The sequence below is a fragment of the Alosa sapidissima genome, chromosome 18, assembly GCF_018492685.1.
Source record: "Alosa sapidissima isolate fAloSap1 chromosome 18, fAloSap1.pri, whole genome shotgun sequence".
In the NCBI taxonomy this organism is placed as follows: Eukaryota; Metazoa; Chordata; class Actinopteri; order Clupeiformes; family Clupeidae; genus Alosa; species Alosa sapidissima.
Genome location: NC_055974.1, coordinates 11,709,638 through 11,733,720, shown reverse-complemented (window position 1 = coordinate 11,733,720; position 24,083 = coordinate 11,709,638). Strand labels below are relative to the sequence as shown.

Sequence of the window (24,083 nt, the reverse complement as noted above, 5' to 3'; positions counted from 1 at the left end):
TGACACTCTGCGATCCAAGACGAGACAAGATGAAGTTGTTTGGTTTTTCCAATATTTATTTTAACTAATCACATAGCAAACATCATGCCTTACATCTCAATATTCTTATACACACCTAATTTCCAAATAATATATTATTTGTGTTATGTCTGCACGCAAGCCTTTGTGTACGGCATTATATGGTAGCGTTCAGTTATGCATTGAATTGTGATGCAGTGAGTTGCTCTATTGGGCTCAGATCATTGTGTTATGCCGACTGATTAATGTTTAATTACTGCTGTCAGCGGGAAGTTCAGATAAGTTCAGATATGATAAGTAAACGATACATGAGTTAACATTCTCACCGGTGTCTGTGTGATCTATTATCGAACATAACAAATAGCCTACAGACACGGACACAAGTTACAATACAATGTAATCATGAGTTAGGTATTAAAAAAGTCAAATAAAATCAATATATTCAAATGACAAAATATGTTAGGCTACTTCTCTATGAACTCCAGAGAATATTAATAAAATATTATAGACACGAACACAAGTTACAATACAATGTAATCATGATCTTAAATGTTGTGTTTTTGAGTATTTGCTAAGCTTTGGCCACAATATGGACTATATCAGAGACTTCATTCTCTGGGTCAGAGCTGGACCGCCCTATACGCACACTACACACGTTGCGTATAGGGGCCCCGCAAATTAATCAAGGCCCCTCACCTCTCCCTTGCATCAAATTAGTGAGACTTATATTGTTGATGAGAAGATCAAACAGAACTATCAGGGCATGAGAAGAGAAAAAAACTCCATGCAAGTGAACTGCAGGAACAGCAGTTGGATAAACGTGTTGTGTTCCTTTTCAGGTTTTATGTCAAGAAATAATAGCTGATCTGCTGACTTGCATCTCTCAAGTCTGTGTCTGTAACCGAGGCAATGAAATGAAGTTAATTCACCGTTATTTTTTAATGACTTGAGTAACACGCTGCGCAACTATTGTCAACTTTTACATATAAAAAAATAGCCTACTTCCTTTTAGCTCATGTCATGCTTGCATGTCACCAGAAATGAACATGAACATGATTGACCTTCTGCGATCCAAGATGAGACAAGATCAAGTGGTTTGGTTTTTCCAATATTTACTTTAACTAATGACATAGCAAACATTATGCCTTACATCTTTATATCCTTATACACACCTAATTTCCAAATAATATATTATTTGTGTTATGTCTGCACACAAGCGTTTGTGTAAGGCATTATGTTAGCGTTCAGTTATGAATTCACTTATTGAATTGTGATGCAGTGAGTTGCTCTATTGTGCTAAGAGCATTGTGTTATGCCTGACTGATGTTTGATTACTTGGGGCTGTCAGCGGAAAGTTCAGATATGATAAGTAAACGATACATAAGTTAACATTCTCACTGGTGTCTGTGTGATCTATAATCGAACATAACAAATAACCTACAGACACGGACACAAGTTACAATACAATGTAATCATGATCTTAAAGTTAGGTATTAAAAAAGTCAAATAAAATCAATATATTCAAATGACAAAATATGTTAGGTTATTTGTAATTATGAACTCTAGAGAATATAAAAAAATATTATAATATATATAATATAGTGCATATCAGTGGCGGCTGGTGGTTAAAAAAAATAACGGAGGAAGGAAGGTGCACTTGATTGGTGTTAATGGCAAATGTGAGGTTGTGATGGTATTGGTGGCATATGTGAACAATATAATATAATATAAAACACATATACTATGTAGCATTTTAACTGGCAATGTTCTGACATTCTCATTCTCTCGGCCTGAAACTGGGATAAAAGAGAGACACCTGGTGCCCTGGTGGAACTCTGCACCCCCATGAGGGAGTAGCGACACGGGAACCCCACCGGGGCCGTGACACTAAAAATAGACACTTGTTTTATAAAACCATGTAACTATTTACCATTAAAAAATAGACCTTAAATGTGGTTATTTGTAACATGCTATTGTTTTTAAAGCCAAATTGCTATAATTTAAAGACAGGTTGTAATAGCTAGCACTAAGTGGGAATTTATACTCGAAAGGCAAATGTTATTGAAGACGTCATTAAAGGAATTCATCATGGTCTGAAACATTCATTAACAATGTTACCATCCAAAGATACAGTTAACGGTGAAAACAAGAACATATTAACAACAAGAACATTATTTAACAATTGTTTAGTTAAGGCATAACTTGGATGATTATAACAACGCATAACTATCCAAAAACGTTTTATCACCAAATCCCTGAACTGTCCACGTTTGTGACAGGCCAGCAGTGACAAAAATGACATTTTACCGTCACTCGAAGAGCTGTAAACAGTGTTGTAAGGCTGCGTGTAGGCCACACATCAGGCCAGCACTATAACTCTGAGCGTGGTAAACAAAATCGGATATTTCAGGCAGTAAATGCTCCCAAACCAGATTTTGTTCAAATCTACACACCTATGGCTACCAAAAAATGTAAGGTTCATTTAGCAAATGTTATTTTGAAGTGTTAAAAAACATTGTTGTTTTAGAATTTCCGAACAAAAGTGGTGATAATTGGGGGTGTTACGATAACGTTCTTGGAGAGCAGCTAGCTGCTCATTGGTTCACCGTTGCCGCTAAAAACAGCACCCCTATCGCAATTGAAAATTACTGTACAGAGGAGCTTCCTCCCTTGGAAAACGATGTGACTCACGAGCCGCTGGGGTTTGAGGCGTTTATAATGGACTTCAATGAGGGGCTTGAGGAGGAAGCTCCTCCATACAGTAATTTTCAATTGCGATAGGGGGTGCTGTTGGAATTTTGACCTAGGGGAACGATTTTGTTCATTCAAAGTGTTTAAATAGTAATATTAACAGTAATTTATCAGATTAGTAATTCACTTTATATATATTTTTTATTTTTCTTTGAAATTTTAGGGAGGGTGTTCCTCCCTTTCCTCAATGAAGGAGCCTCCTCTGGTGCATATATATATATATATATATATATATATATATATATAGATATAATATAGATATATAGATATATATATATATATATATAGATAGATAGATGGGCAAAATATTCTACTTCATCAGCACTGATACCGTGGAGAGCTGACAACATCAATTAGTCTATCGTAATATCATAACAGCCTACTGATATCCTGATGTCCAAGTTAACTAACTGGTGATAGCCCATGACATGAGAAAGCACATCGAATGCAAGCCTTGAACAATGCAGTCTAGATTATTTTTTGCCTCACATACCAAAACAGCCTACAACAAACTGGCGTGACCCAACTTCAGATGTTGTTCATTTTTAGGGGGCAGAAACACACACCATGATTATAATGCGCAAACATTATGAAGATCACTTGTAATTTCAATCAAATTACAGCGTTTCTTTTATTGTCGCCCTGGCCGTCAGAATCAGTCCAAATAGCACAAACGAGTTCACTAAAATATTGGTGGGGACAATTTTGTCATCTCAAAATATTGATGGGGACTAGTCACCATGGTCCCCATTTAAACCTACATGATCCAAAACACTATACATGTACTGTCTCCGTAGCTCGAGTTCATCATTAGCACTGGAAACGGTTGTTTCCTCAACAATATAGGTTACCGGTCGAGATTTATGCTCATTTGGTGTTGCTGGAGTGGTGGTAAATGTGTCAGGGGCACTTACTGAAACGGTGTTCAACATGGAGAAAATATGGGGGGAAACGAAGTTGCATGCTCTCCAAGACCTGTGGTGCTTTCATTGTTTAGAACTATATTAATTAAACTGTAATTGTTACAGTTGTGAATTTCCTTTTTACAGTTTGAGACAACAGTGGATGCCGTCAAACCAGTGAAGGTAGAAAATGGATGGCATGGCCTGGTTCTGATCCCAGCACTGCATTCAAGAGGCGCTTTGATGCCGTCATGGTGTGCAATGGGTTAGTTTCAGTATAGAATTATGTCAGTCTCCGAAAAACATATCTTTACATGTGTATCTCAGAAATGTTGAATGGGAAAAGTTTTTCAGGAATCCTGTGTGTATTTAATTTATGTCTTCTGTCTCATTATTGGACACTTCTTTGACCCTTACATTCCATCAATCTGGAAAAGTTCACCGGTGAGTATATCACCCTGAAACCGGCTAGGCATTTATTAGGTGTTTTTTTAAGAGAGGTAGATGAGGATTTAATTATTTCTTATCAGTGATTATGTGTCAGTAGCATATACTCTACACAGCTTGTGGAAAACTACAGCTTGTTAAGTCAAGTCAAGTCAAATTTATTATCCCATAGGACGAAATTACTGAAAGTTGCAGCCAGGTATCAAGAAACACACAACCAACGACACAACCCACAAGATAATAAATAGCAATGGAGACAGTATTACAACACAGATAGACAATACATTAAATAAAATACAGTGCAAGATCACTACATGGCGAGGCTAGGATAAGCAATAGACCAAAAGTCCAGTGTGCAAAGAAGCAGAAGATTGAAAAGGTTTGTGGAATACTACCTCATGCCCAGATGTGGCCACTTGTACTTTAACACACACGTGTACAATTCCTGAACTGCGCTGTTGTTGTAATATGTTATCAGTTACCTATTAGACACTTAAATTCTTGGAAGAAGAATTGATTCTTGGAAGGTCTTAAGAAAACAAATGACCGTGGTCATAAGAATGCCCTCAGTGACCCAGGGGCGTCGGACTGGGGGTAAAACCAGTACTGATTACCAGGGCCCCATGGGGAGGGAGGGCCCTTGAAAAGTCTGGAATATATTTTAGTATATTTATTATTGGGGCCCATCAGGACTGCCTATGCATAGGGCCCAGGATCTTGTGCTACAGATCCAGGAGAGTATTTAGTTAATCATTTATTTTAAGGGCTCCAGCATCACTTAAATGAGCTGTTCTCTAAAGTAATAAAAACTGAATTTATGATTTTATTGGCTATTACACTTTAGCAATCATGATTCTTTTTATTATTCATCCAGATGCCAAGATATGTCTGTCTGCCTGTGAATATCCAAGCACACCAAACGAATATCTCTTGTTCTCAAGAACAAATTCTTTCACAAACCATAATTCATTTTGTTAGTTGAGATGTGACTGCCAGATATTCAGCTATTCATTGTGCATGGCACATCCATATATTACTATGTTGAATGCAGGAACTATAATGCACAGCCATACCTATCGCAGTGCTGAGCCTTTTGCTGGGAAGTCAGTGGTGCTGCTGGGAGCTGGCCTATTTGGACTGGACATCGCTCTGGAGCTGTCCAGTGTCAACGCAGAGGTCTTTGGTAGTGAAAGCACTGATGACAACACATCATGCCATTGAAAAACTTGAAAACCCCAACAGAAAAGACGACAGAAAACTCTCCACGTAACAACTATAGGGTTCATAAACCAATAAACCTCTGTTCATTAACCAGTACACCTCTATTTGTTAACCGAAGGTGGTATTAAGCATAACCATTTTCTTCATTACTGTTGAATTATACTGTTGCATTAAACTACTTACAGTATGAAGAGCCCATCAGAAAAGGCAACAGAAAACTCTCCACATGTAAATGTTTGCAACATTAGCATTGTTATAGGTGTAGACTTTGCGTTAACTCTGAAATCATTGGTCCAGCCTAACCAATCACACTGCATTATGGTGTTCCAGAGCCAGGTTACCAGTCAGCATGTTTGGAAGCTTCTAACAGGCCCAATAAGGCTCTGGGTGTTTTTTTTATTTTTTTGCATTTTATTCAATAGCAAGTTATATAAACAGTTATGAGTTGGCTCATCTATGCGGGTTTATAACATGCCCTCCATACTGAAGCAGCCTTTGCTCAGTGCTCAGCCAGAAGGAATGGATTGATCAATGCCCACAAGGGATGTCTCTTCCCAAAGCACTGCCTGCCATCCTACCTTTTCCTATGAAGAGAATAAAGGCATCTCACTAGGAAATGGGGTTATGCAAATTTGCCATAAATAAAGCTGGTCGTAGGACAATAAGTTTTGCATTTGAATGTTTGCATAGGATACCCGTTTAGGAAATGAAATGTAGCTTCTGTATTTTACATCTAGCGAAATTCTATGCTGTCCCACTGCACAGGGCGTCATCACAGTCAAATATCCTAGAAAAGAACGGAATTGTTGCATATCTGAAATATGTCTGAAAAAGTCACTAAAATCCCTGCTTACATGCAAACAGTTTTGATTCTAGCATTTCACAGGTAGAGAAATATCCATTAAATTGACTGACTGTCAGGCCCTGTCACAGCCCATTATAACAGCCATAGACAGGGCATGTTGGGGCTTAACAAATAGCCTGTTCGTTCTAGTTATTTTCAAAACTGCATTTTATTCAAGAATGAAAACATCCTGAGATGGCACAATAATTGTTCCTCATATTGCCTCCATATGACTCAATGTTCAGATTCATGAGTAAGAATTTTTAAAGTGAAATGTACGTTTTCTGGTAGAATGTCCCACAAACACATTCGGCGAGGAGGAATGAGAACGAGAGCGTTAACCCAACAGTACACAACTTGGTGGAAAACAGGATTTGCCTCCTGGCAGATTACATCAGTCTGACCAGGGCTTGTTTTGGACGCCACCTCTCTAGACGCCAGCGTGACCCTTATTTGCATTTGCGGCCACCTACAACTGTACACAACTTGATGCAAAACAGGATTGGCATCTGCACAGATCACATGAGTCTGATCTTTGAGATCACATGAGTCTGATCTCTGAGGAGTTTGTTTTGGGGGTTACACCTCTCCACCAGTGTTTCCTCAATGTTCATGAATACTGAGGCATGAATACGTCCAATACGTCACGCTACACACTACAGTACATATTGTATGGCCCTTAGGTGACTGACACCATTTTCAACTGTGAGTCTGTTGTAGCTGACATGGCTGTCCAAACTTGCTTCCCAAAAGGAGTTTTTATGGGATTACGTACCTTGAAGATACTTGGTCATCTGGCCAATAAGAAAACATTGATAACATATAAATGTAGCAATTAATATTAAATGTAGCATTATTAATAAACTTTATTTTATTGTAAGTGCTTGGAACAGAGTTCATGAAAGTTATAAAGAATAGAGTCATAGTAAGTTATAAAGATAAAAATAAAACATGCTTGCTTGGGTAACTGGAGAGGCAATGACATTTGGAGAGAAGAAATGATAATCATTCAGATACATAGCAGTGTATTTATTTATTTAGTGTAAATGTATTTATTTATTTAATGTTATTATGGATGTCTATATTTTGTTTATTTATTTAAAATCTCTCAATTTAATTTAAATAAAATTTCATCATATTTTTGTCTTGTCACTTGTACTGCTGTGTGTTATAACCAGGTCTGTACTTTCTTTGCCAGTCCTTGTCATCATTCATCTCCTGGATGGAGTTCCATGTGTGTCCGCACAGACAGGCAGTCCACTTACTTCTGCAGGTGAACTCAATTTACCAGCTAGACCTGTTGGATAGACTGAAATATTCAGCTATCCAACAGGTCAACTTGCTCCCAACCATATCAAACCAAACGAGACATTACAGACTATGGGCTGGTATCCAGGACATTCATAGCCTAGAAATCTAGACGCGCCCCTAGCTGCCAGGGCTAGTCTAGCAACTCTCCGTTGGCTTGTGAGCTCCAGAAATCGACACTTAATCAGGACATTGAAATCGTGTATAGAGTCGTTTGGTGGTCTTAACATAATGATTGATCGCAGAGTTGCAACGGTTTGGCTTGAATTCCCTGCTACTTGAAAACAAATATCCTATTGCGTGCAGAGGGAATTTGAAAGACAACCGATTATCCCGCCCCTCGGACTGAGCACTGCGAACGGTGAGTGCCCAGACCCTACATTTTAATTAGGACATTCACTAAGACTAGTCCTAAACTAAAATATGTTTCAGTACAACTCTGCATTGAAATTCTCTTTTAGTTTTGGACTAGGCTTAATCCATGACTGTAAATTCAGCCTATACCTAGCTCTATTTTCATAGGGCGCTCTTACTCAGTTAACCTAAAAGAAAGTTACATGCCTATGATAATGCTTTACAGTTGACGCACTGAAGCTGCATGCATTGTTTTGCTCCGTTTAAAATGTTTCTGCATTGTTTCTGTTTCTGCAATTGTCAGCTGTGTGATGAAATGCGTTCATATTCCACCTTTTATGTCTTAAACGTAGCATGCCTATGAAAAGGCTTTGCAGTAGGATTGTCCAATGGTCAATCTGATGCTTCAATTTGTGTTTTATGTGACACGCTGATGCTGGGTTCATGCAGTTTTGCGCAAGTTTAAAATGTTTAGCCGACTATAATTTGTCAGCTATGATGAAATTCATCAATAGGCTAAGTTCCACTTTTCATGTCATGAAATTACCATGCCTATGATAAGGCTTTGCACTTGTCCAATATGGTCAATCTGTGTTGTCTCAATTGTGTTTCATATGATGAGCCGAAGCTATACATTGTAAAATGGTGCAGCTCCTTTAAGAGAGCCCCGTGCGCAGGGATGGAGAGAGAGAAAGCGAGAGGGGATATGTGTGTTAGAACTGAGATGCGTGTGGAAAAAGTAGACGTGCTGTTGAGACTGGAGCTAGTCATATTCAAAATAATGCAAAAATAAATCCGCAGATAAAACCAAAATCCTCGTTCATTTGCTAACCACTTTCAGATAGTGTTAGGGAGTTAGCCCCGAAGTTACGGATAACTTCGGCCCTGGACAAGCTGCCTGTTCTCCGACTAGGTCAGAAGAAAAAACAGTAGCCTAAAGGTTAACGCTATCAAACAAACCCAGAAACTACTAGGCCTACTTCTACTAACTACGATATGAGATATAGCCTACCTGCGAGCAGATAAGCCATATTTGTCATCGGATGACAGGGGTTAGTGCAGAAGTGAAGTAGACTGCGCCACGTAACCTCCTCTACATTTAGGTGATGGGCTTACCTAATGTTCCTGATTGATTAGCTACGAATAATACAGATTTTACAAGTTTTAATTGCTAGATTGACAAACGTGTAATATAGGCCTACATTTAATAAGTGTTCAAAATCAATCTATGGGATTGGGGTTGGTTGGTGCAGCCAAGCTCGTCCAGGGTGGGCACAGATGACTTCCAGGACGGGCCTGGCCCCCCAAAGCCCCCCCATGACGCCAGGACTGCCTGCCAGTAGAAATATATACTTATATCTGTGTATGTGTAATGCTCTGTAATCTGACAATATAATAAGAACCATGATGGTGGGATACTCTAAGCAATTTACAAAATGTATGTACTGACATAAATAATTTGCATGGTTTACAAGTTGGAGACCATGTAGGACAACTTTGACTGTGATGTGTATGTTTCCTCCAAAGCTGATAATACACAAGGCACCTTTCTAAACAATGTTGGTGGACAATGTTCCTTTAGTATTGGCATCCGTGGCCTACTGGTTAGGGAATCGGACTTGTGACCGAAGGGTGGCTGGTTTGATCCCTGACTGGTAGGAAAAATGTGGGTGGGGGGAGTGACTGAACAGTGCCCTCCCATATCCATATCCATGGATGAGGTGCCCTTGAGCAAGGCACCTAATCCCCAACTGCTCCACGGGTTATTTCATGGATCCAGGATACTATGCATTCTGATAAAGCTCCTGATAAAGTTCCCTTTGATGCTCAAATTAAACCAGCTAATAGGCTAACTGAAATAATACCATGCTAATCTCTAGGTATGGTGAAGGGTATGTGATGATGTGGGGCTATTTTAATTCCAAAGGCCAAGGGAACTTTATCAGCCATATGCCTGCCTCTATGGGAATTTAACATAGGGGTGCGAATACTTATGACCCCTGTATTTTAAGGAACAACATTTATTTATTTATTTACAATACATTATTCATTTACAAAGAAAATAATAAACAAAGAAAATAATTTACAAAGAAAATAATTCAGTGGAAATGCATGGATTCCAGTTGCTGCTACTGGAAGAAACTGGAATCCATGCATTTCCACTGAATTATTTTTGGAATCTGATCCCTTATCATACCTGTTCATTCTTACTCGTTGCTCGACTTATCGTGACTAAATTCAAGATGGCTGCAAACGCTAAACTTCGTGAAAATACTGTCTGTATAAATCGTCTTGTAAGTAAACTACCAGTGCTTTTTCAAAGTTCTCAATGTCTCATTTTAAATGTCAGGGCCCTCGGAAGTCTACCAATGAAGTGTGGAGATACATTGAGCCTCGTAAATGGGTGTAAAACAGTGATTTATTTGCATGGCTAGCCCGATGCCGAAGCACCACTATTGAAAAAGCTGTTGGTAGCATCGGCTAACTAGCGCCAGATTTTGGAGTGCAGGGGACAAGCCGAGATGGGCTATGAGACATACGTTCACACTCGGTATCATGTTTCAATACACTTTAGGTCAATATCACACCGGAATTCTCCTTTAAGATCAATTTCCAAAAGATAATTTTATATTCCTCTTTTTAGTCAACTTTAGCATATATATGTGTGTGTATTAATAGCCAATGATGTAAATGATTATTAAGCATTGACGATATTTAATAGTACTGGTGGCAATAAGGGCTTGGGCTGCCTCTGCTGTGTTATATGTCAGTGCACCATGACTTTAAAGCTGTTATTTTAAGGCAGAGAAAAGCTGTTGCTCTCTTCTCTTTATTCTGTGACACTGTCCACTAAATCAACACGACAGAGTCTGTGTACTGATGAAGGAATAGATTAAATGGGGTGATGAAAGGAGCATAACGGACTTTTCTAATTAAAGTGTCATACTTTCTAGGGCGCAGCTGTTTCGGCTTGAATATTGTTTACATATGAAGCCATGGTAATATAGACACATAAAGGGCGACTGAGAAAGCAAACCAATCATGTAAATGTTGCAGACCTAATATTTGCACACCTAATATGGAGCCACGGTAATAGCCACACAAAGGCATACAAGCAAACCAGACATGTAAATGTTTGTGTTTTTGAATATTTGCTAAGCTTTGGCCACAATATGGACTTTATCAATGCACAAATTTGTGTTCATATGATTATAGTTATGGTTGTCCTTTATTCAACCCTCAATGAAATTAGATATAAACTAAAAAATATATATTTAAACTAAAAAAGTAACATGCTAATTTGCCGTTCCTGTCTGACTGTGTGTTTACATGCACAATTTTGTTTAAGGTCTCTTACCTGGTCATCTGTGCCTCCTGCACTGCCTGTCTCAGTGCACTCTTTCCCTCACTTTGGTCACCTGACCCTCTGTCAGCCTCCTCCTCTCTCTCCTTCTTCAATTGCTGTACCTCCTCTGTCACCTCCTTCTCTCTCTCCTTCTTCAATTGCTGTACCTCCTCTGTCGCCTCCTTCTCTCTCTCCTTCTTCAATTGCTGTACCTCCTCTGTCGCCTCCTTCTCTCTCTCCTTCTTCAATTGCTGTACCTCCTCTGTCACCTCCTTCTCTCTCTCTCTGGTCACCTGACTCTCTCTCTTATCACCTCCTTGGCCATTTCCCTCTCTTTCCCTCTTCTCCTGATATATATAAAAATCTCAGTTAATGTTCAAATGGTTTGAGAGAGGTGGTACATGTATATCCTAATCAGCTTTGGAGAATGTGTGTTCCCTCACCAAAAAGTTGGAAAGCATTTTAAACACCTTTTGCCCACTTACTAGCACATTAAGATTGCCACAAAATATTCAATGTTTCCCAAGAGCAAGCCTACTCACATGCACCGTCATTATAGACAAGTGCTATTTTAAGAAAAAGTCCTTGTATATGGCTCTAGAGGCATTTCTTAGTAAAAGTTGGGAACAGGACTTTTTATCATAATTAACACGTGCTGAATCCAACTAGCCCTGTTCCCAAGCAGAATTTTGAGGTTTTGACCATCTAATTAGCATAAACAAAATGGCCGCCAAAATGGCGATTTTGGGCACTTTCTTTGGATGGGCATCATTATACCATGTAAATAAATGAATATTGTTCACATCTGTGCATCTCAGAAATCTCCCGTGGGCAATATGTAAAAAGTAAAGGCTATGAAAAATCTAAAAATGCAAAAAAAAAAAAAAGTATTATGCTAATTAGCCTTATTATCACCTTGTGAACCTTACTCTTGACTATGTTTACTGTCCTCTTTGGCAAAGAGCCTGGCTTCATTGGTAAACATCTTCTTCGTGGTGGGTGGACACATGTTTGGAGTTTAAAATCATTGGCGTTCCTTTGAACTAATCACAAACAACCGTTAACTAACAAGCGAGCATCATATCTTTCATTCCGAATGGGAAAGATGGCCAGCAGTCACATGTTTCATTTGATTAGATTATCTTAGATTAGATTCACCTTCATTGTCATTGTGCAGAGTACTAAAAATATATAAGTGTATGTGCAGTATGTACAGTATAAAGATCAGTAGAATATCGCTATGTTTAAGTGTGATTACAGTATGTACATTTATAAATATAAATAGAATACTATGGGTGGGATAGGGCCAAAATGTTCGCCTCCTTGTTGTTCCTGTGAAGGTTGGCATTGACATGGACACCTCAACAGGCACAGGCAAGGAGGCACGGGGTGGGGGGCGGTGTGAGGAACCAGTGATGCGTTGAGCACTTTTCACCATCCTCTGCCGTGCTTTCCGGTGGGAGGCAGATCAGTTGCCATACCATACTGTGACACAGTTGGTGAGGATGCTCTCAATGGTGCAGCGGTAGAGGTTTAGAGGTTTACCAGGATCTGAGGAGAGAGGTTGTGTTCTTTAGTCTCCTCAGGAAGAATGATGCTGGTGAGCCTTCTTGATCAAGGTATTGAGGGTCCAAGAGAGGTCCAGAGAGATGTGGACACCCAAAAACATAAACTGGTGACATGCTCCACCTCAGTCCTGTTGATGAGGATGGGGCTTTGTGTGCTAGCTTTTGACTTCCTGAAGTCCACAATAAGGTCTTTGGTCCTCTTGGTGTTGAGAGCCAGGTTGTTGTCGGTGCTCTGCGATGTTAGGTGCTGGACCTCCTCCCTGCAGGCTGTCTCATCATTGTTGCTGATCAGAGCAATCACTGTAGTGTTGTCTGCAAAGGTGTTAGAGCCATGTACAGGTATGCAGTTGTAGGTGAAGAGGGAGTAAAGGAGGGCTCAGCACACGCCGGTGTTCAGGGTGAGGGTTGAGTGGGTGAGGATATCTAATCTAACAGACTGCGGTCTGTTGGTTAGGAAGTCCAGAATTGATCCCAGTATTGTTTTATCCTGGTGGTGGAACCAACCAAAGGGAGGAGGGAGAGAAGAGCAGAAAATAGAACATTGTTAGTTTGTGAGCCACTCAAAAATACAAAGTAAGACATTTGTTTGACCGTCTGCTTTCATAACTGTGGGAATTTTGATACAGCACAAAGATCAGTCACACCTTATTAATCAATTAAACACAGAATGGGGGATGTGATAGCTACCACTCACATTTGCTATATGTTGCCCAATTGAAAAACAGATTTTATTGATATATTTGTCAAGCTTAAACAAGTTTGTTGAATTCCCTCACCTCATCTAGTGAGTAAACTGTATTGTCAGGCTAGGATTAACCCCTATCCAGCTTACCGCTAGGCAAAACCTTGTTTTGGTTGGACTAAGCCTATTCAGTGTAAAAAAAAGGGCATCTGAAAATAGTTTAGTTCAGAGTCCTGATGTCAAAAAAGTAATTTGGGCAATTTTTTTTTTGTCATCTGGGAGCTGGCTCCATAGTCCGAATGCATAACAACTAAATGCAGTGTTGCCTTGTTTAGTTCTGATAGTGGGCTTCAACAGGAACATATAACTCAATATTACATCTAAATTAGCCCAAAACATTTAGCTCTGATCACTCAAGAGACACTGACAATTGTCAAGAACAAAAACAAAATACAGAAAATACAGTATACACCACACAACAAATATTGTTGGTGAGTTAATCATTTTGGCCATGTCATTTTTTTTACTTTTGATGTTCAGCCCATCTGTAAAATATCTTCATAAAACCTAGTGGAAATTTCGCCTCTATCATTTCTATGACAATGTGATTTTGTAGCTTTCGTAGCTACACAGTTTGACGTTAACTGTATAAAGGTTGAATAATTTTAGTGCAATAGAGGCCTACCCTTTATAAAAAGCCCACCAATAATGCTCACCACAATTGGAAATAATTTAAAATAAGAGAAAATTACCCCAGCTTCATGGATGTTTTGGAACCTCCAGCCCTCGTAACAAAAGCCTTCTTGACCTTTGCGGATTCCACAGCTGTCCATCCGCAGAGCGTTCCACAGTGCATAACGTAGGCTGCAAATAAAAAGCAAAATCAATCTATCAGTGTGGTAATAATAGCTCTGAAACTGACAGTTCCAGTCATTGATTTTGATTAGCTGAAACGTGTTCCTTTCTGTTGTAATTCCCAAGTTAACCTTACACAAGGTTACACATCCTTGTGTAGCCTACCCATCCCTACGCAAAAAATGGTAAAAAATGAAGTTGTTACAAGCTGTGGCCAATGTTCCACTTACCATTGTATGACAGTCTACATGAACTATTTATTGGTGTAGGGGTGTCTTTATAAAACCATCAACTGTGCATAAGGTAAGACAACCAGGCTGAAATGACTAAAAGAGGAATACAATAAATCATCTGTTGGAAATTGATCTTAAATTGATCTTAATAAAGATCTTAATCTTAATAGGAAAAAATTCAACCTTTAAACACACCAATATTCTTTGTGAATGAACCAGGTATCGGAAATTAATAAATGTTATTCCTTAAAATACAGGGGGCATAAGTAAGGAACCCCCTATGTTAAAATCCCATAGAGGCAGGCAGATTTTTATTTTTAAAGGCCAGTTATTGAATGGACTCAGGATACTATGCATCCTGATAAAGTTCCCTTGGCCTTTGTAATTAAAAGATAGATAGATAGCCCCACATCACATACCCTTCACCATACCTAGATATATCATGGTTTTATTTCAGTTAGGCTAATAGCTGGTTTGATTTGCATGCTACAGATTCTATTAAAGGAGAATTCCGGTGTGATATTGACCTAAAGTGTATTGAAACATGATACCGAGTGTGAACGTATGTCTCATAGCCCATCTCGGCTTGTCCCCTGCACTCCAAAATCTGGCGCTAGTTAGCCGATGCTACTAACAGCTTTTTCAATGGTGGTGCTTCGGCATCGGGCTAGCCATGCAAATAAATCACTGTTTTACACCATTTACGAGGCTCAATGTATCTCCACACTTCATTGGTAGACTTCCGAGGGCCCTGACATTTAAAACGAGACATTGAGAACTTTGAAAAAGTACTGGTAGTTTACTTACAAGAGGATTTATACAGACAGTATCTTCACGAAGTTTAGTGTTTGCAGCCATCTTGAATTTAGTCACGATAAGTCGAGCAACGAGTAAGAATGAAAAGGTATGATAAGGGATCAGATTCCAAAAATAATTCAGTGGAAATGCATGGATTCCAGTTTCTTCTAGTAGCAGCAACTGGAATCCATCCATTTCCACTGAATTCCACTGAGAATTGTTGTACAACAGCTAGAGCTCTTACAGATCAGACTAATTTATAAAACAAATAGGTCTGGATGAGCATTACATGAGTTCACTTAGAGAGCTCTCTGATGGATAAGCCTGAGTAAAATATGAGATATATAAATTGAGCAAGTCTGAGTATTGTATAAGCCTTTGCTGAGATCTCTTTTGTAAATCAAAAAAGGACTAAACTGAGATGACTAGAATGAGAACGGTTCGAGCTTGTGAAGAGATCTCTTTTACAGAACTGATGGAGCCTAATCTGAGATTTACCAAAAATATCTGAAATGAGAATTGCATGAGTTTACAGAGAGAGCTCTCTGGTGGATCAGCCTGAGTAAAATATGAGATGTATAAATTAGACAACACTGAGCATTATTTGTAGATTAAAGGGAGTCTACACTGAGATAACTTAACTATTTTGCTCCAGAGACAAACCTGAGAAGCGGGAGACAAAAGCAATAATCTCATTTTTATATCACTGTGATCTCATTATTGTCTAGGAGAAACAACTGAGAAAGAGAGGAGCTCTCATTTTAACATTTTCTTACCTCTGGGCTGCTCTTTGGAATAGGGGAAGCTCTGATAAAAAAAATGGTGAATTATTAAATTAATATTATTAAGGTGCTATATAGTTCTTTGAGGGCAAACATTATCCCAAAATAGACCACCAGCATAAGTAGGGTTCTGAGAATAGACCAAACAGTATAAGTTGGAGTTCTGAGACATGGCAGCTGGCTTGGCTACATTTTACCAGTTCACTTTGTAGAGAGTTTAAATAAGCTATTTAGTAGCCTACAGAGTTATTTCTCTGTCACTATTCTGTATGTTCATCTGCCTTGCTGTTTTATGTTGAATCTCCCCTTGTGGGGAAGACTATCAAATGGCTTTTAAAATTGAAGTAAACATTAGCATAATGTAGCCAGGCTACACAGTTATATAGTGAGCTATCTGGCTACAACTTAGCCTAAATACACAACTGAAACAAAAGCAAGCAAACTCTGAAACTGACTGTATTGCTCACAAATATATGAAAATATGAGCTGCAACTTGCCTTGCCTCTAAAACTTCACCTGCCAACACTAACGTTAACGCATGCATCCCTGAATAGACCTCTCCGGAATAAGTCCCGCCTTCGTAACTTCCGTATCCATCCAACTTCCGGGCATCGAATGTCTATGGGAAATAACATGGCGTTTCGAAATATCATACCGGTAAAACATCTGTAGGTGGCGAAGTAGAAAAAAATGGTGGGCCGATTGGCCTACACACTTCTGCCATCTAGTTTCCACTGGGTTTTTTGATTGTCGGTGCCGTTAAAGTAGAAATATATCAGTAAGAAGCACTAAGCTAACGCACGCTTCAGACACCGCGACTCCCCCAGTCAAGGTTGCATAGCAACGGCAATGTTTCATAGTTTGTCTTCACCAAAATGGAGTTTGTGACACCAGAGCCTGTCTACGGAGGTGGCACTAACCCTGTGTGAAATATCACGTTTGATAGGTTGTTAATACATTCTGAAAACGTTACTGTTCTGATCAAGGTCATGCAAAATAAAGCTATCGACTCAATACGATTCAGCCTCTGATTCCTAGTCTGCTTATCATTATCTGTTATTCGTGAAAAAAAATCTCATCTTGTCATGTCTTTAGTGTCTTCGTCGGCAATTTCTTACTTTTTCAAATATCTCAATAACAGCCAACAAACTCGCACAGTCAAACCAAAGGTAAGTCATGTTGAAAAGAGGCTGAACCTTGCAAACGATTTACATTTATAGACCACTGAAACCACGCATGAATCACACATGAAATTGACCATCACGTTAGGTTGTGACTGGGTTGTGAGCAAGATCTAACGCCCTCCTCCGCCCGCGTACATCGGAACTAGCTCCCGGTTAGCATTAATAATCGTTTACTACTTAAACGGCACCGACAATAAAAAAATCGAGTGGAAACTAGATGGCAGAAGTGTGTAGGCCAATCGGCCCACCAGCTTTTTCTACTTTGTCACCTACAGAGTTTGACAGGTACGATCTTTCGAAACGCCATGTTATTTCCCATAGACATTTGACAACCGGAAGTTGGATGGATACGGAAGTTACGGAGGCGGGACTTATTCTAGAGAGGTCTATTTCAAACTCTTCCTGTCCGATCGCAACATATGCTGTCAATCAAAAAGAGTCCAGCCACTATGACCATTCCTCCAATCATCATACGAAGCTCAGCGTCCGGGCCATCCCACTGTCCCATTCACTCCCAGAGACGGGGAGGGACTTACCCATTTGAATTTTGCAACACAAAGAGCGTGACCAAAGTGCAATGCAATCACGGGGGGCGCTATTTCTTTTCCATTTGAATAAAATGCCTCAAAACGATGGCAAAACGTTTTGCCCAAAATAATCCAAAATCTTTTGAGGCTGGCATTGACAGTTTTGCCAAATATGTTTTTAAAATGCAATCCTACATTGCACTTTAAATATTAAATTGCAAAACGAATCGACAGTTAAATTATGAAACTGAATATTGCAAAATGAATTGCCATTTGAATTTTGAGACTGAAGTACCATGGGAAAATGGAATGCAATTCAATCCATGGTTATTCTATTTTTTAACCAACATTATTGGAATTGATTTTAGATTAATTGATTAATTGAATTGATGTAATTGTCACTTTGAAGATTAAAATACAATTTGTTGGATATTATTGCAAATTGCAGTATTAAATTGCAAAATGAATTGTCAATTGCATAATGTAATGTCTTTTTGAATTGCATATTGTAGATTGCATTCTCATTTGAATAAAGCTACCCATATGCTTCCATATCTGTGTGTGCAGTAACTCCATCTGATACACTACGGGTAGGCCATCATAATCGTACATGATTTTGTTGGACAAATTCTTTGCTGTGGCCCATTTTTGCTGTGGTCCATTCTTTCTGTTTTCGTTGTTTAAACTTGTGATATCAATGATGAGTATTGAGTTAGTGAATTATCTCAACATTGTGTGCTGATAATATAGATAGCCGAGTAAAAGAAAACAAGTAGCCTAGTTGCGTGCCTGCGTGCGTATTCTCTCTCCTGCTCAAACTAAATGTGTGTGCGTTAATTTTGATAACGTGTTCACTAACTTCAATAGAAAATTGTAAATTGTAGCCTGATGGCATGCAGCTAATGGGATACTGTCCATAGTTGGGAAGGTATGGTGGGCCAAAACTAGCCTGAGTGCCATTCCAAACTTAGTCCCGCCCCACGGGAAGTTCGGGCTGGCATTGCTCCATTGTAGTGGAAGTATGCATAGACATAATATACATAGACGCCGCATCGACTGCTGCTCCCTACTAGCGCTGACGAGATTTGGAGCCGCCATCTTGGACCGGTCATCCACTCCACTCAGTGTAATCTGTTTGGCCGGTGCAATGAGCTGTCAGCACACTTAATTAATCATATCTCACTGAATACCGAACAGATTTTCACGCGGTTTTTTTTGCTGCAAAGGTCATACATGTAGCTATGATACAGGCCACATTGTTCGAAAATACAAAATACAACCAATAGTACGGTAATGTTAAATCTTACTTGTGAAAAGTAAATCCCCCGAGTATGGTCCGCCGATTTGAGCAGGAACATGCTGCACAGTGCTGTCATCTTGTGTTTTCTGCTGCAACGCAATGAGGAGTATGACCGGTCCAAGATGGCGGCCGCATTTCTTGTTTCCAGCAGCCAATGCGGCGTCTATGTATATTATGTCTATGGAAGTATGCTCGCCCTAAATCGGGCGGACCAATCAAATCAGGCTTTACGATGATGGACAGGTGAGCAACAGCGCCTGGTCTATCACGTCATCTGAGCACGCTTAGATTCGGCATATGTTTGAAACAAAAACGCTGTGTCTAGAACGAAATGGCTTTTAAGACCCCATATGGAAAATGCATATTATTTAATGAGGTTGTATCACTGAAAATGATTATTTCAAAAAAATTTGGCCAAAGTTGAGATGTGGGAAAACTGGTGGTTTCACGTTCATCAAGGGAAAACAGCGCTGTTGCATTGCGACCCTCGTTCGTTTGAAATCTCTGATTGACCACCTGTTCGAGGGATTTGCGACAGCCTTTCCCAGCTGTTTAACATGTTTGTAGCATATGTTCAACAGAATTATTTTTAAAAACGGAGGGGATATAGGAGCAAAAGGATGGTTCGTGTGTTTTCTTCCTACACCTCACGGTAAGCTATTTTGTTGCTCTGATTGGTAGGTCTATCCAATTGAGTGCAGAGGCATTCCCCCTGTATCGGTTGAAACACGCCCCATAATTACGTCCCAATGGAGCAGTATCAGACTCATATTCTGACTAGAATTTGAGTATGACAACGTCAGGCTAGGCCAAAACACACACACACAGGAAATGTTCTCTTGTTGAGTAGCTGATAGTACGCACAGTGCGTACGGACGTACACCTGCAGGCGCGCCTGCCAATTCCAACTAGTCTCTAAGCATATCCATCTTTAATTCATGTGAAACCTTTTGGCAGCACTGTTAGCTAACAGCTAGCACTGTTAGCAGCTGCCAAAAGTTTTGTTAGCACTGTAATTATATCAGTATTCTTGCAAAGGCTCATGGCACCAAGGCATCCCATGTGTTCATTTGCCTTATTGGTTCAGTACTTAGGTGCTTGACATTAATCGTACGTGATTCTGTTGAACAAATTATTTGCTCTGGCAAATATGCCAGTTCAATGTCATAACACTGTGTTTAAAAAAACATGTTTGTTTACTTCCATGTTTTGTGGTTTAGTAACCGACAAACCCTCTTTTCACCAGTATATACTGTACATTTATCTTACCTGATTCATCATGGATTAAATGGATTACTGAATTGGAATGACTATTTGAACACAATCAGGTTGTGTTTTGTTCAAAACTGGACTGTTTTATGTAATTGTAACGTAATATGGTTTGACAAATTGGACAGCCCTTACTTTTCCTTTTTCACACTGTGTGATGCTCCTCTATGAGATGGTGAATTATGCTATGCAATGTTACATGACATTATGATCACCCGTCTCCACACGTAGACCCCTGTGAGCAGTACACCAACATATCTGACCGTGTAGGGGGTGACATTCTGGATTTCGGCACCATTCCCATCCCATCTTTGGCAGAGGAGCGTTTGGGATACTGTTGCCCCCAACTGTACAGTCCTACGGTCAAAAACATAAAACTGTGTTCAGGAGTGATCATCAGTAAAGGAAGTGTGGATGTTAAAGCCTGTCCATCTGGTGGATACTATGTGCATAAGCTCAGACCCACCACCAGCAATCAGATGTATGCCACAAGTAAGACAATACTATTTTTATGACAGCCCCATAGTTTTCATTAGTAACTAATGATATGCAGTTTGACTCCCTGGCTCACTGAATCATATCTTAACAGATGGTTTGTGAAAATAGGCAGTGTTTTAGAGTGTTAGGTACAGTATGGACGTGCAACTGAAGCAGAACATTTGCAGGGCAAAAAATAAATAAAAATAGCAATTCAAATAGCTTCTATTGATTATAGTGGAAGATAAGTGTTGCAGCATTACGCTCTGCAAACATTCTATTTCAGTTGTGCATCCAGTGTAGCCTGGACCTTGCTGCACTACCACCAATTTTCCTGTCTCTCCATGTGTGGCATCGTGTGATGATGCCTTCTAGTAGTCTGTATCAATGTCAGTTTGTGTGCCAGGGAAATGGATGTTTGTACATACTTTGTGTTGCCAGGCACTGTTGCCAGGCTATGTCAGACCTGCAACCTCTCTTCATTTCCTGGCTCTAAAATATATATTTGTGCCTCAGGCCATCAGAATTGCACTGAGTCCTATTGTGGTGAGTTTGCCCAATGTGGTTTATTGGGAGCCTGTGAGTGTAAGCCTGGATATGAGATGCCCAAAAGACTTCTACCGACAGGAGACACATACGGATGCACAGGTGAGAGAGAGAGAGTTAGAAAATTTAAGATTTGAGAATTCGATTTTCATATATCTTTATTTACGCGCGTTAAAAGAACACACCAACATTTTGGGACATTAGCTTATACATAACCATATATCCCACAGTTAGGTCTCTGTGCGTGCAGTAACTCCATCTTACGCCATTCACCGGTAGTCTATCTTAGCACAGTGTCTTAGAGTGGGCGGCTCCAATTAGCCTACAAAATCCTAATAAAGCCTACTAAAACAAAATCACCTTTTAGTGATTTATCGTAATTTTCAACCGTGAAGGGCAGCAGGGACCTTCGAGTGCAACAGATAATTAAGTTATTAGTCTATTATCTTATTTAGTGAAAATCGTTGCATGGGCATGTTCATTGTCAACACTAATGTATATTTACTATATGCCTAGTCATACAGAGCATTCAGATTGTAGCCTAAGAAAGTGGCAGAAAATAGCCTATATGACGGACTTAATTTCTTCATTCAGAGCTAATGACAGTCATTCAGCCTTTGTGTAAAGAAATAGGCTATACATTTGAACAAGTGGCCACATTAAAAGGTAGCCCAAAACAAGTCAGACCGAATGCATAAGCTATAGTCTATATGGGCTTAGAAGTTTTAAGTTTTAACAATCTTGACCAACCAAACCTATAACAAACTAGATGTACCAGATAGCGGTACAAAATATGACTGCTGCTCAGTCACATTCTCTCAGCAAAAAAATAAATCTTGTTTTTCAATTTGTCTCCATCTACTCTTGCAACTCATGTGTATTTGAGTGTGTGTGTGCAATGTATGATAAATGTGTGAATATTGTTCTTAATTGTATATTTTATGCGACTGTCTCTAGATCAGTGTCTGGCCCCAAAGGTTGTGGGCCGCTGTCGCAGATGCTCCCCCCGCTGGTATCACAATGCTGTGACTAACAAGTGTGAGCGGTTCATATATGGACGTTGCGGGGGCAACCGCAACAATTACCAGTCCGAGAAGGAGTGCACTGATACCTGCCTGATTTAAAAAGATGTCCATAAGAATTGATGATCTATACACCATCAACAAATTTCTTTAAAAAATGTGGTCAATTTTTGTTTTTAAGCACAATGTTGAGTTTGTGTAACATTCAAAAGGATCTCATATCTCATCACAATGCATTGTGTGAACATGAGACTAGGTGATCATGATAACAGAAATAAAACAAATTCATGTTGCATCCAACCACTGTTATGTGTGAAAATGTTTGATATTTTAGTTAAATCTTACATCACTTACGCCAGTAGTTCCCAAAGTGGGGTCCGGGGATCCAAAGTCATGAGTCAGTGACCCATAGTCAAGGGGTCTGCAAAATTATGTGCAAATAATTTTCAGATTTACCTCTTGTCCTCTTTTAAATCTGAACTCTCTCCCGCCTCCACCCTCAGCTACATAACATCCTGGACTTTGGACCCCCAATGGCTGCATTGCACTACTCCACTTGCACTACTCCACTTGTACACTTGCACACTTTGCAACTTGTTGTTGTTGTCCTGTTGCCCTGAAAACACAACACACTTCTGCTGCTCTTACATAACTTGCACCACTATGCCACTTGCTTACTTAGGTCAAACAGAACTAGAAGCTACCTCAGCCATTTATTGGCCTGACTTTTGCATTATATTGACTGTCTATGCACAATTGCACAATTCAAACCCAATTTTGCTGCTCTTATTTCTTCATTGTATGTGCCTTCTTATTTAGTTTTTATTGTTTACTGAATGTTATGTTTGTCTGTGGAATTAATTGGTAAAATATGTCTTGTCTCCACCGTGGGATAGTGGAAACGTAATTTCGATCTCTTTATATGTCTTGGCATGTGAAGAAATTGACAATAAAGCAGACTTTGACTTTGACTTTGATAATAGTGAATGTTGATAAAAAGGCCGAACACGAACACTACGTCTTGGGAACACTCTCCGCTTCCTAGCAGTGTTGGGGCGGTGTGGATAAGGAGCTGCGCTATCATACAGTCTCGGAGAAGCAGTATAGCCAACCTGGAGAATTAAATGTCTACGTTATGCCCATCAATTGTTACAATAACATGATGTTAGGGTTTAACTGCAGTGAAACCATGATGTCGATTCTGTAAGGAGGAGGAGGAGACAACAGATCATTTATTCTGGTATTGCTCACCAGTTGCTTTGTTTTGGATTGAAGTGGAAAGGTGGTTATTGGGTTATGATGTAATATTGCGATTGGATCTTCTCACAGTGCTTCTGGGTGATCTTTCAGCGGAAGCTCACGCTCTTCAGAACATCATTATTTTGTTAGGGAAAATGTTAGTCTTCAAAACAACCGACATACATGAATTGAGTATAGGGAGACTTAAAAACCACGTTAAAGTTTACTGTGAAATTGAATGTATGATCTATGAATCCAAGGAAGTGCATTATGCAGAAAGATGGAGTAAAATAAAGGAAGTGGAAGGATGGAGCAGGTAGAAAAGAATGACTATTCCAACATGTTGCTGTATGATTCAGGAATTTGTTGTCCCTTGGAGGTTGGGAGTAGGGTGTGTGTGTGTGTGTGTA

The 24,083-nt window shown here is 39.5% G+C and overlaps 1 protein-coding gene across 1 annotated transcript; it reads left to right on the top strand.

Moving 5' to 3' along the window:
- The first annotated feature begins 16,984 nt into the window (after positions 1-16,984).
- LOC121690217 (kunitz-type protease inhibitor 1-like) lies at positions 16,985-22,731 on the top strand. Its single transcript, XM_042070646.1, has 4 exons — positions 16,985-17,018; positions 20,621-20,881; positions 21,383-21,514; positions 22,370-22,731. The coding sequence occupies exons 1-4, from the start codon at positions 16,985-16,987 to the stop codon at positions 22,534-22,536; spliced, it is 594 nt and encodes a 197-aa protein (XP_041926580.1). The 3' UTR covers positions 22,537-22,731.
- The last annotated feature ends 1,352 nt before the right edge of the window (positions 22,732-24,083 follow it).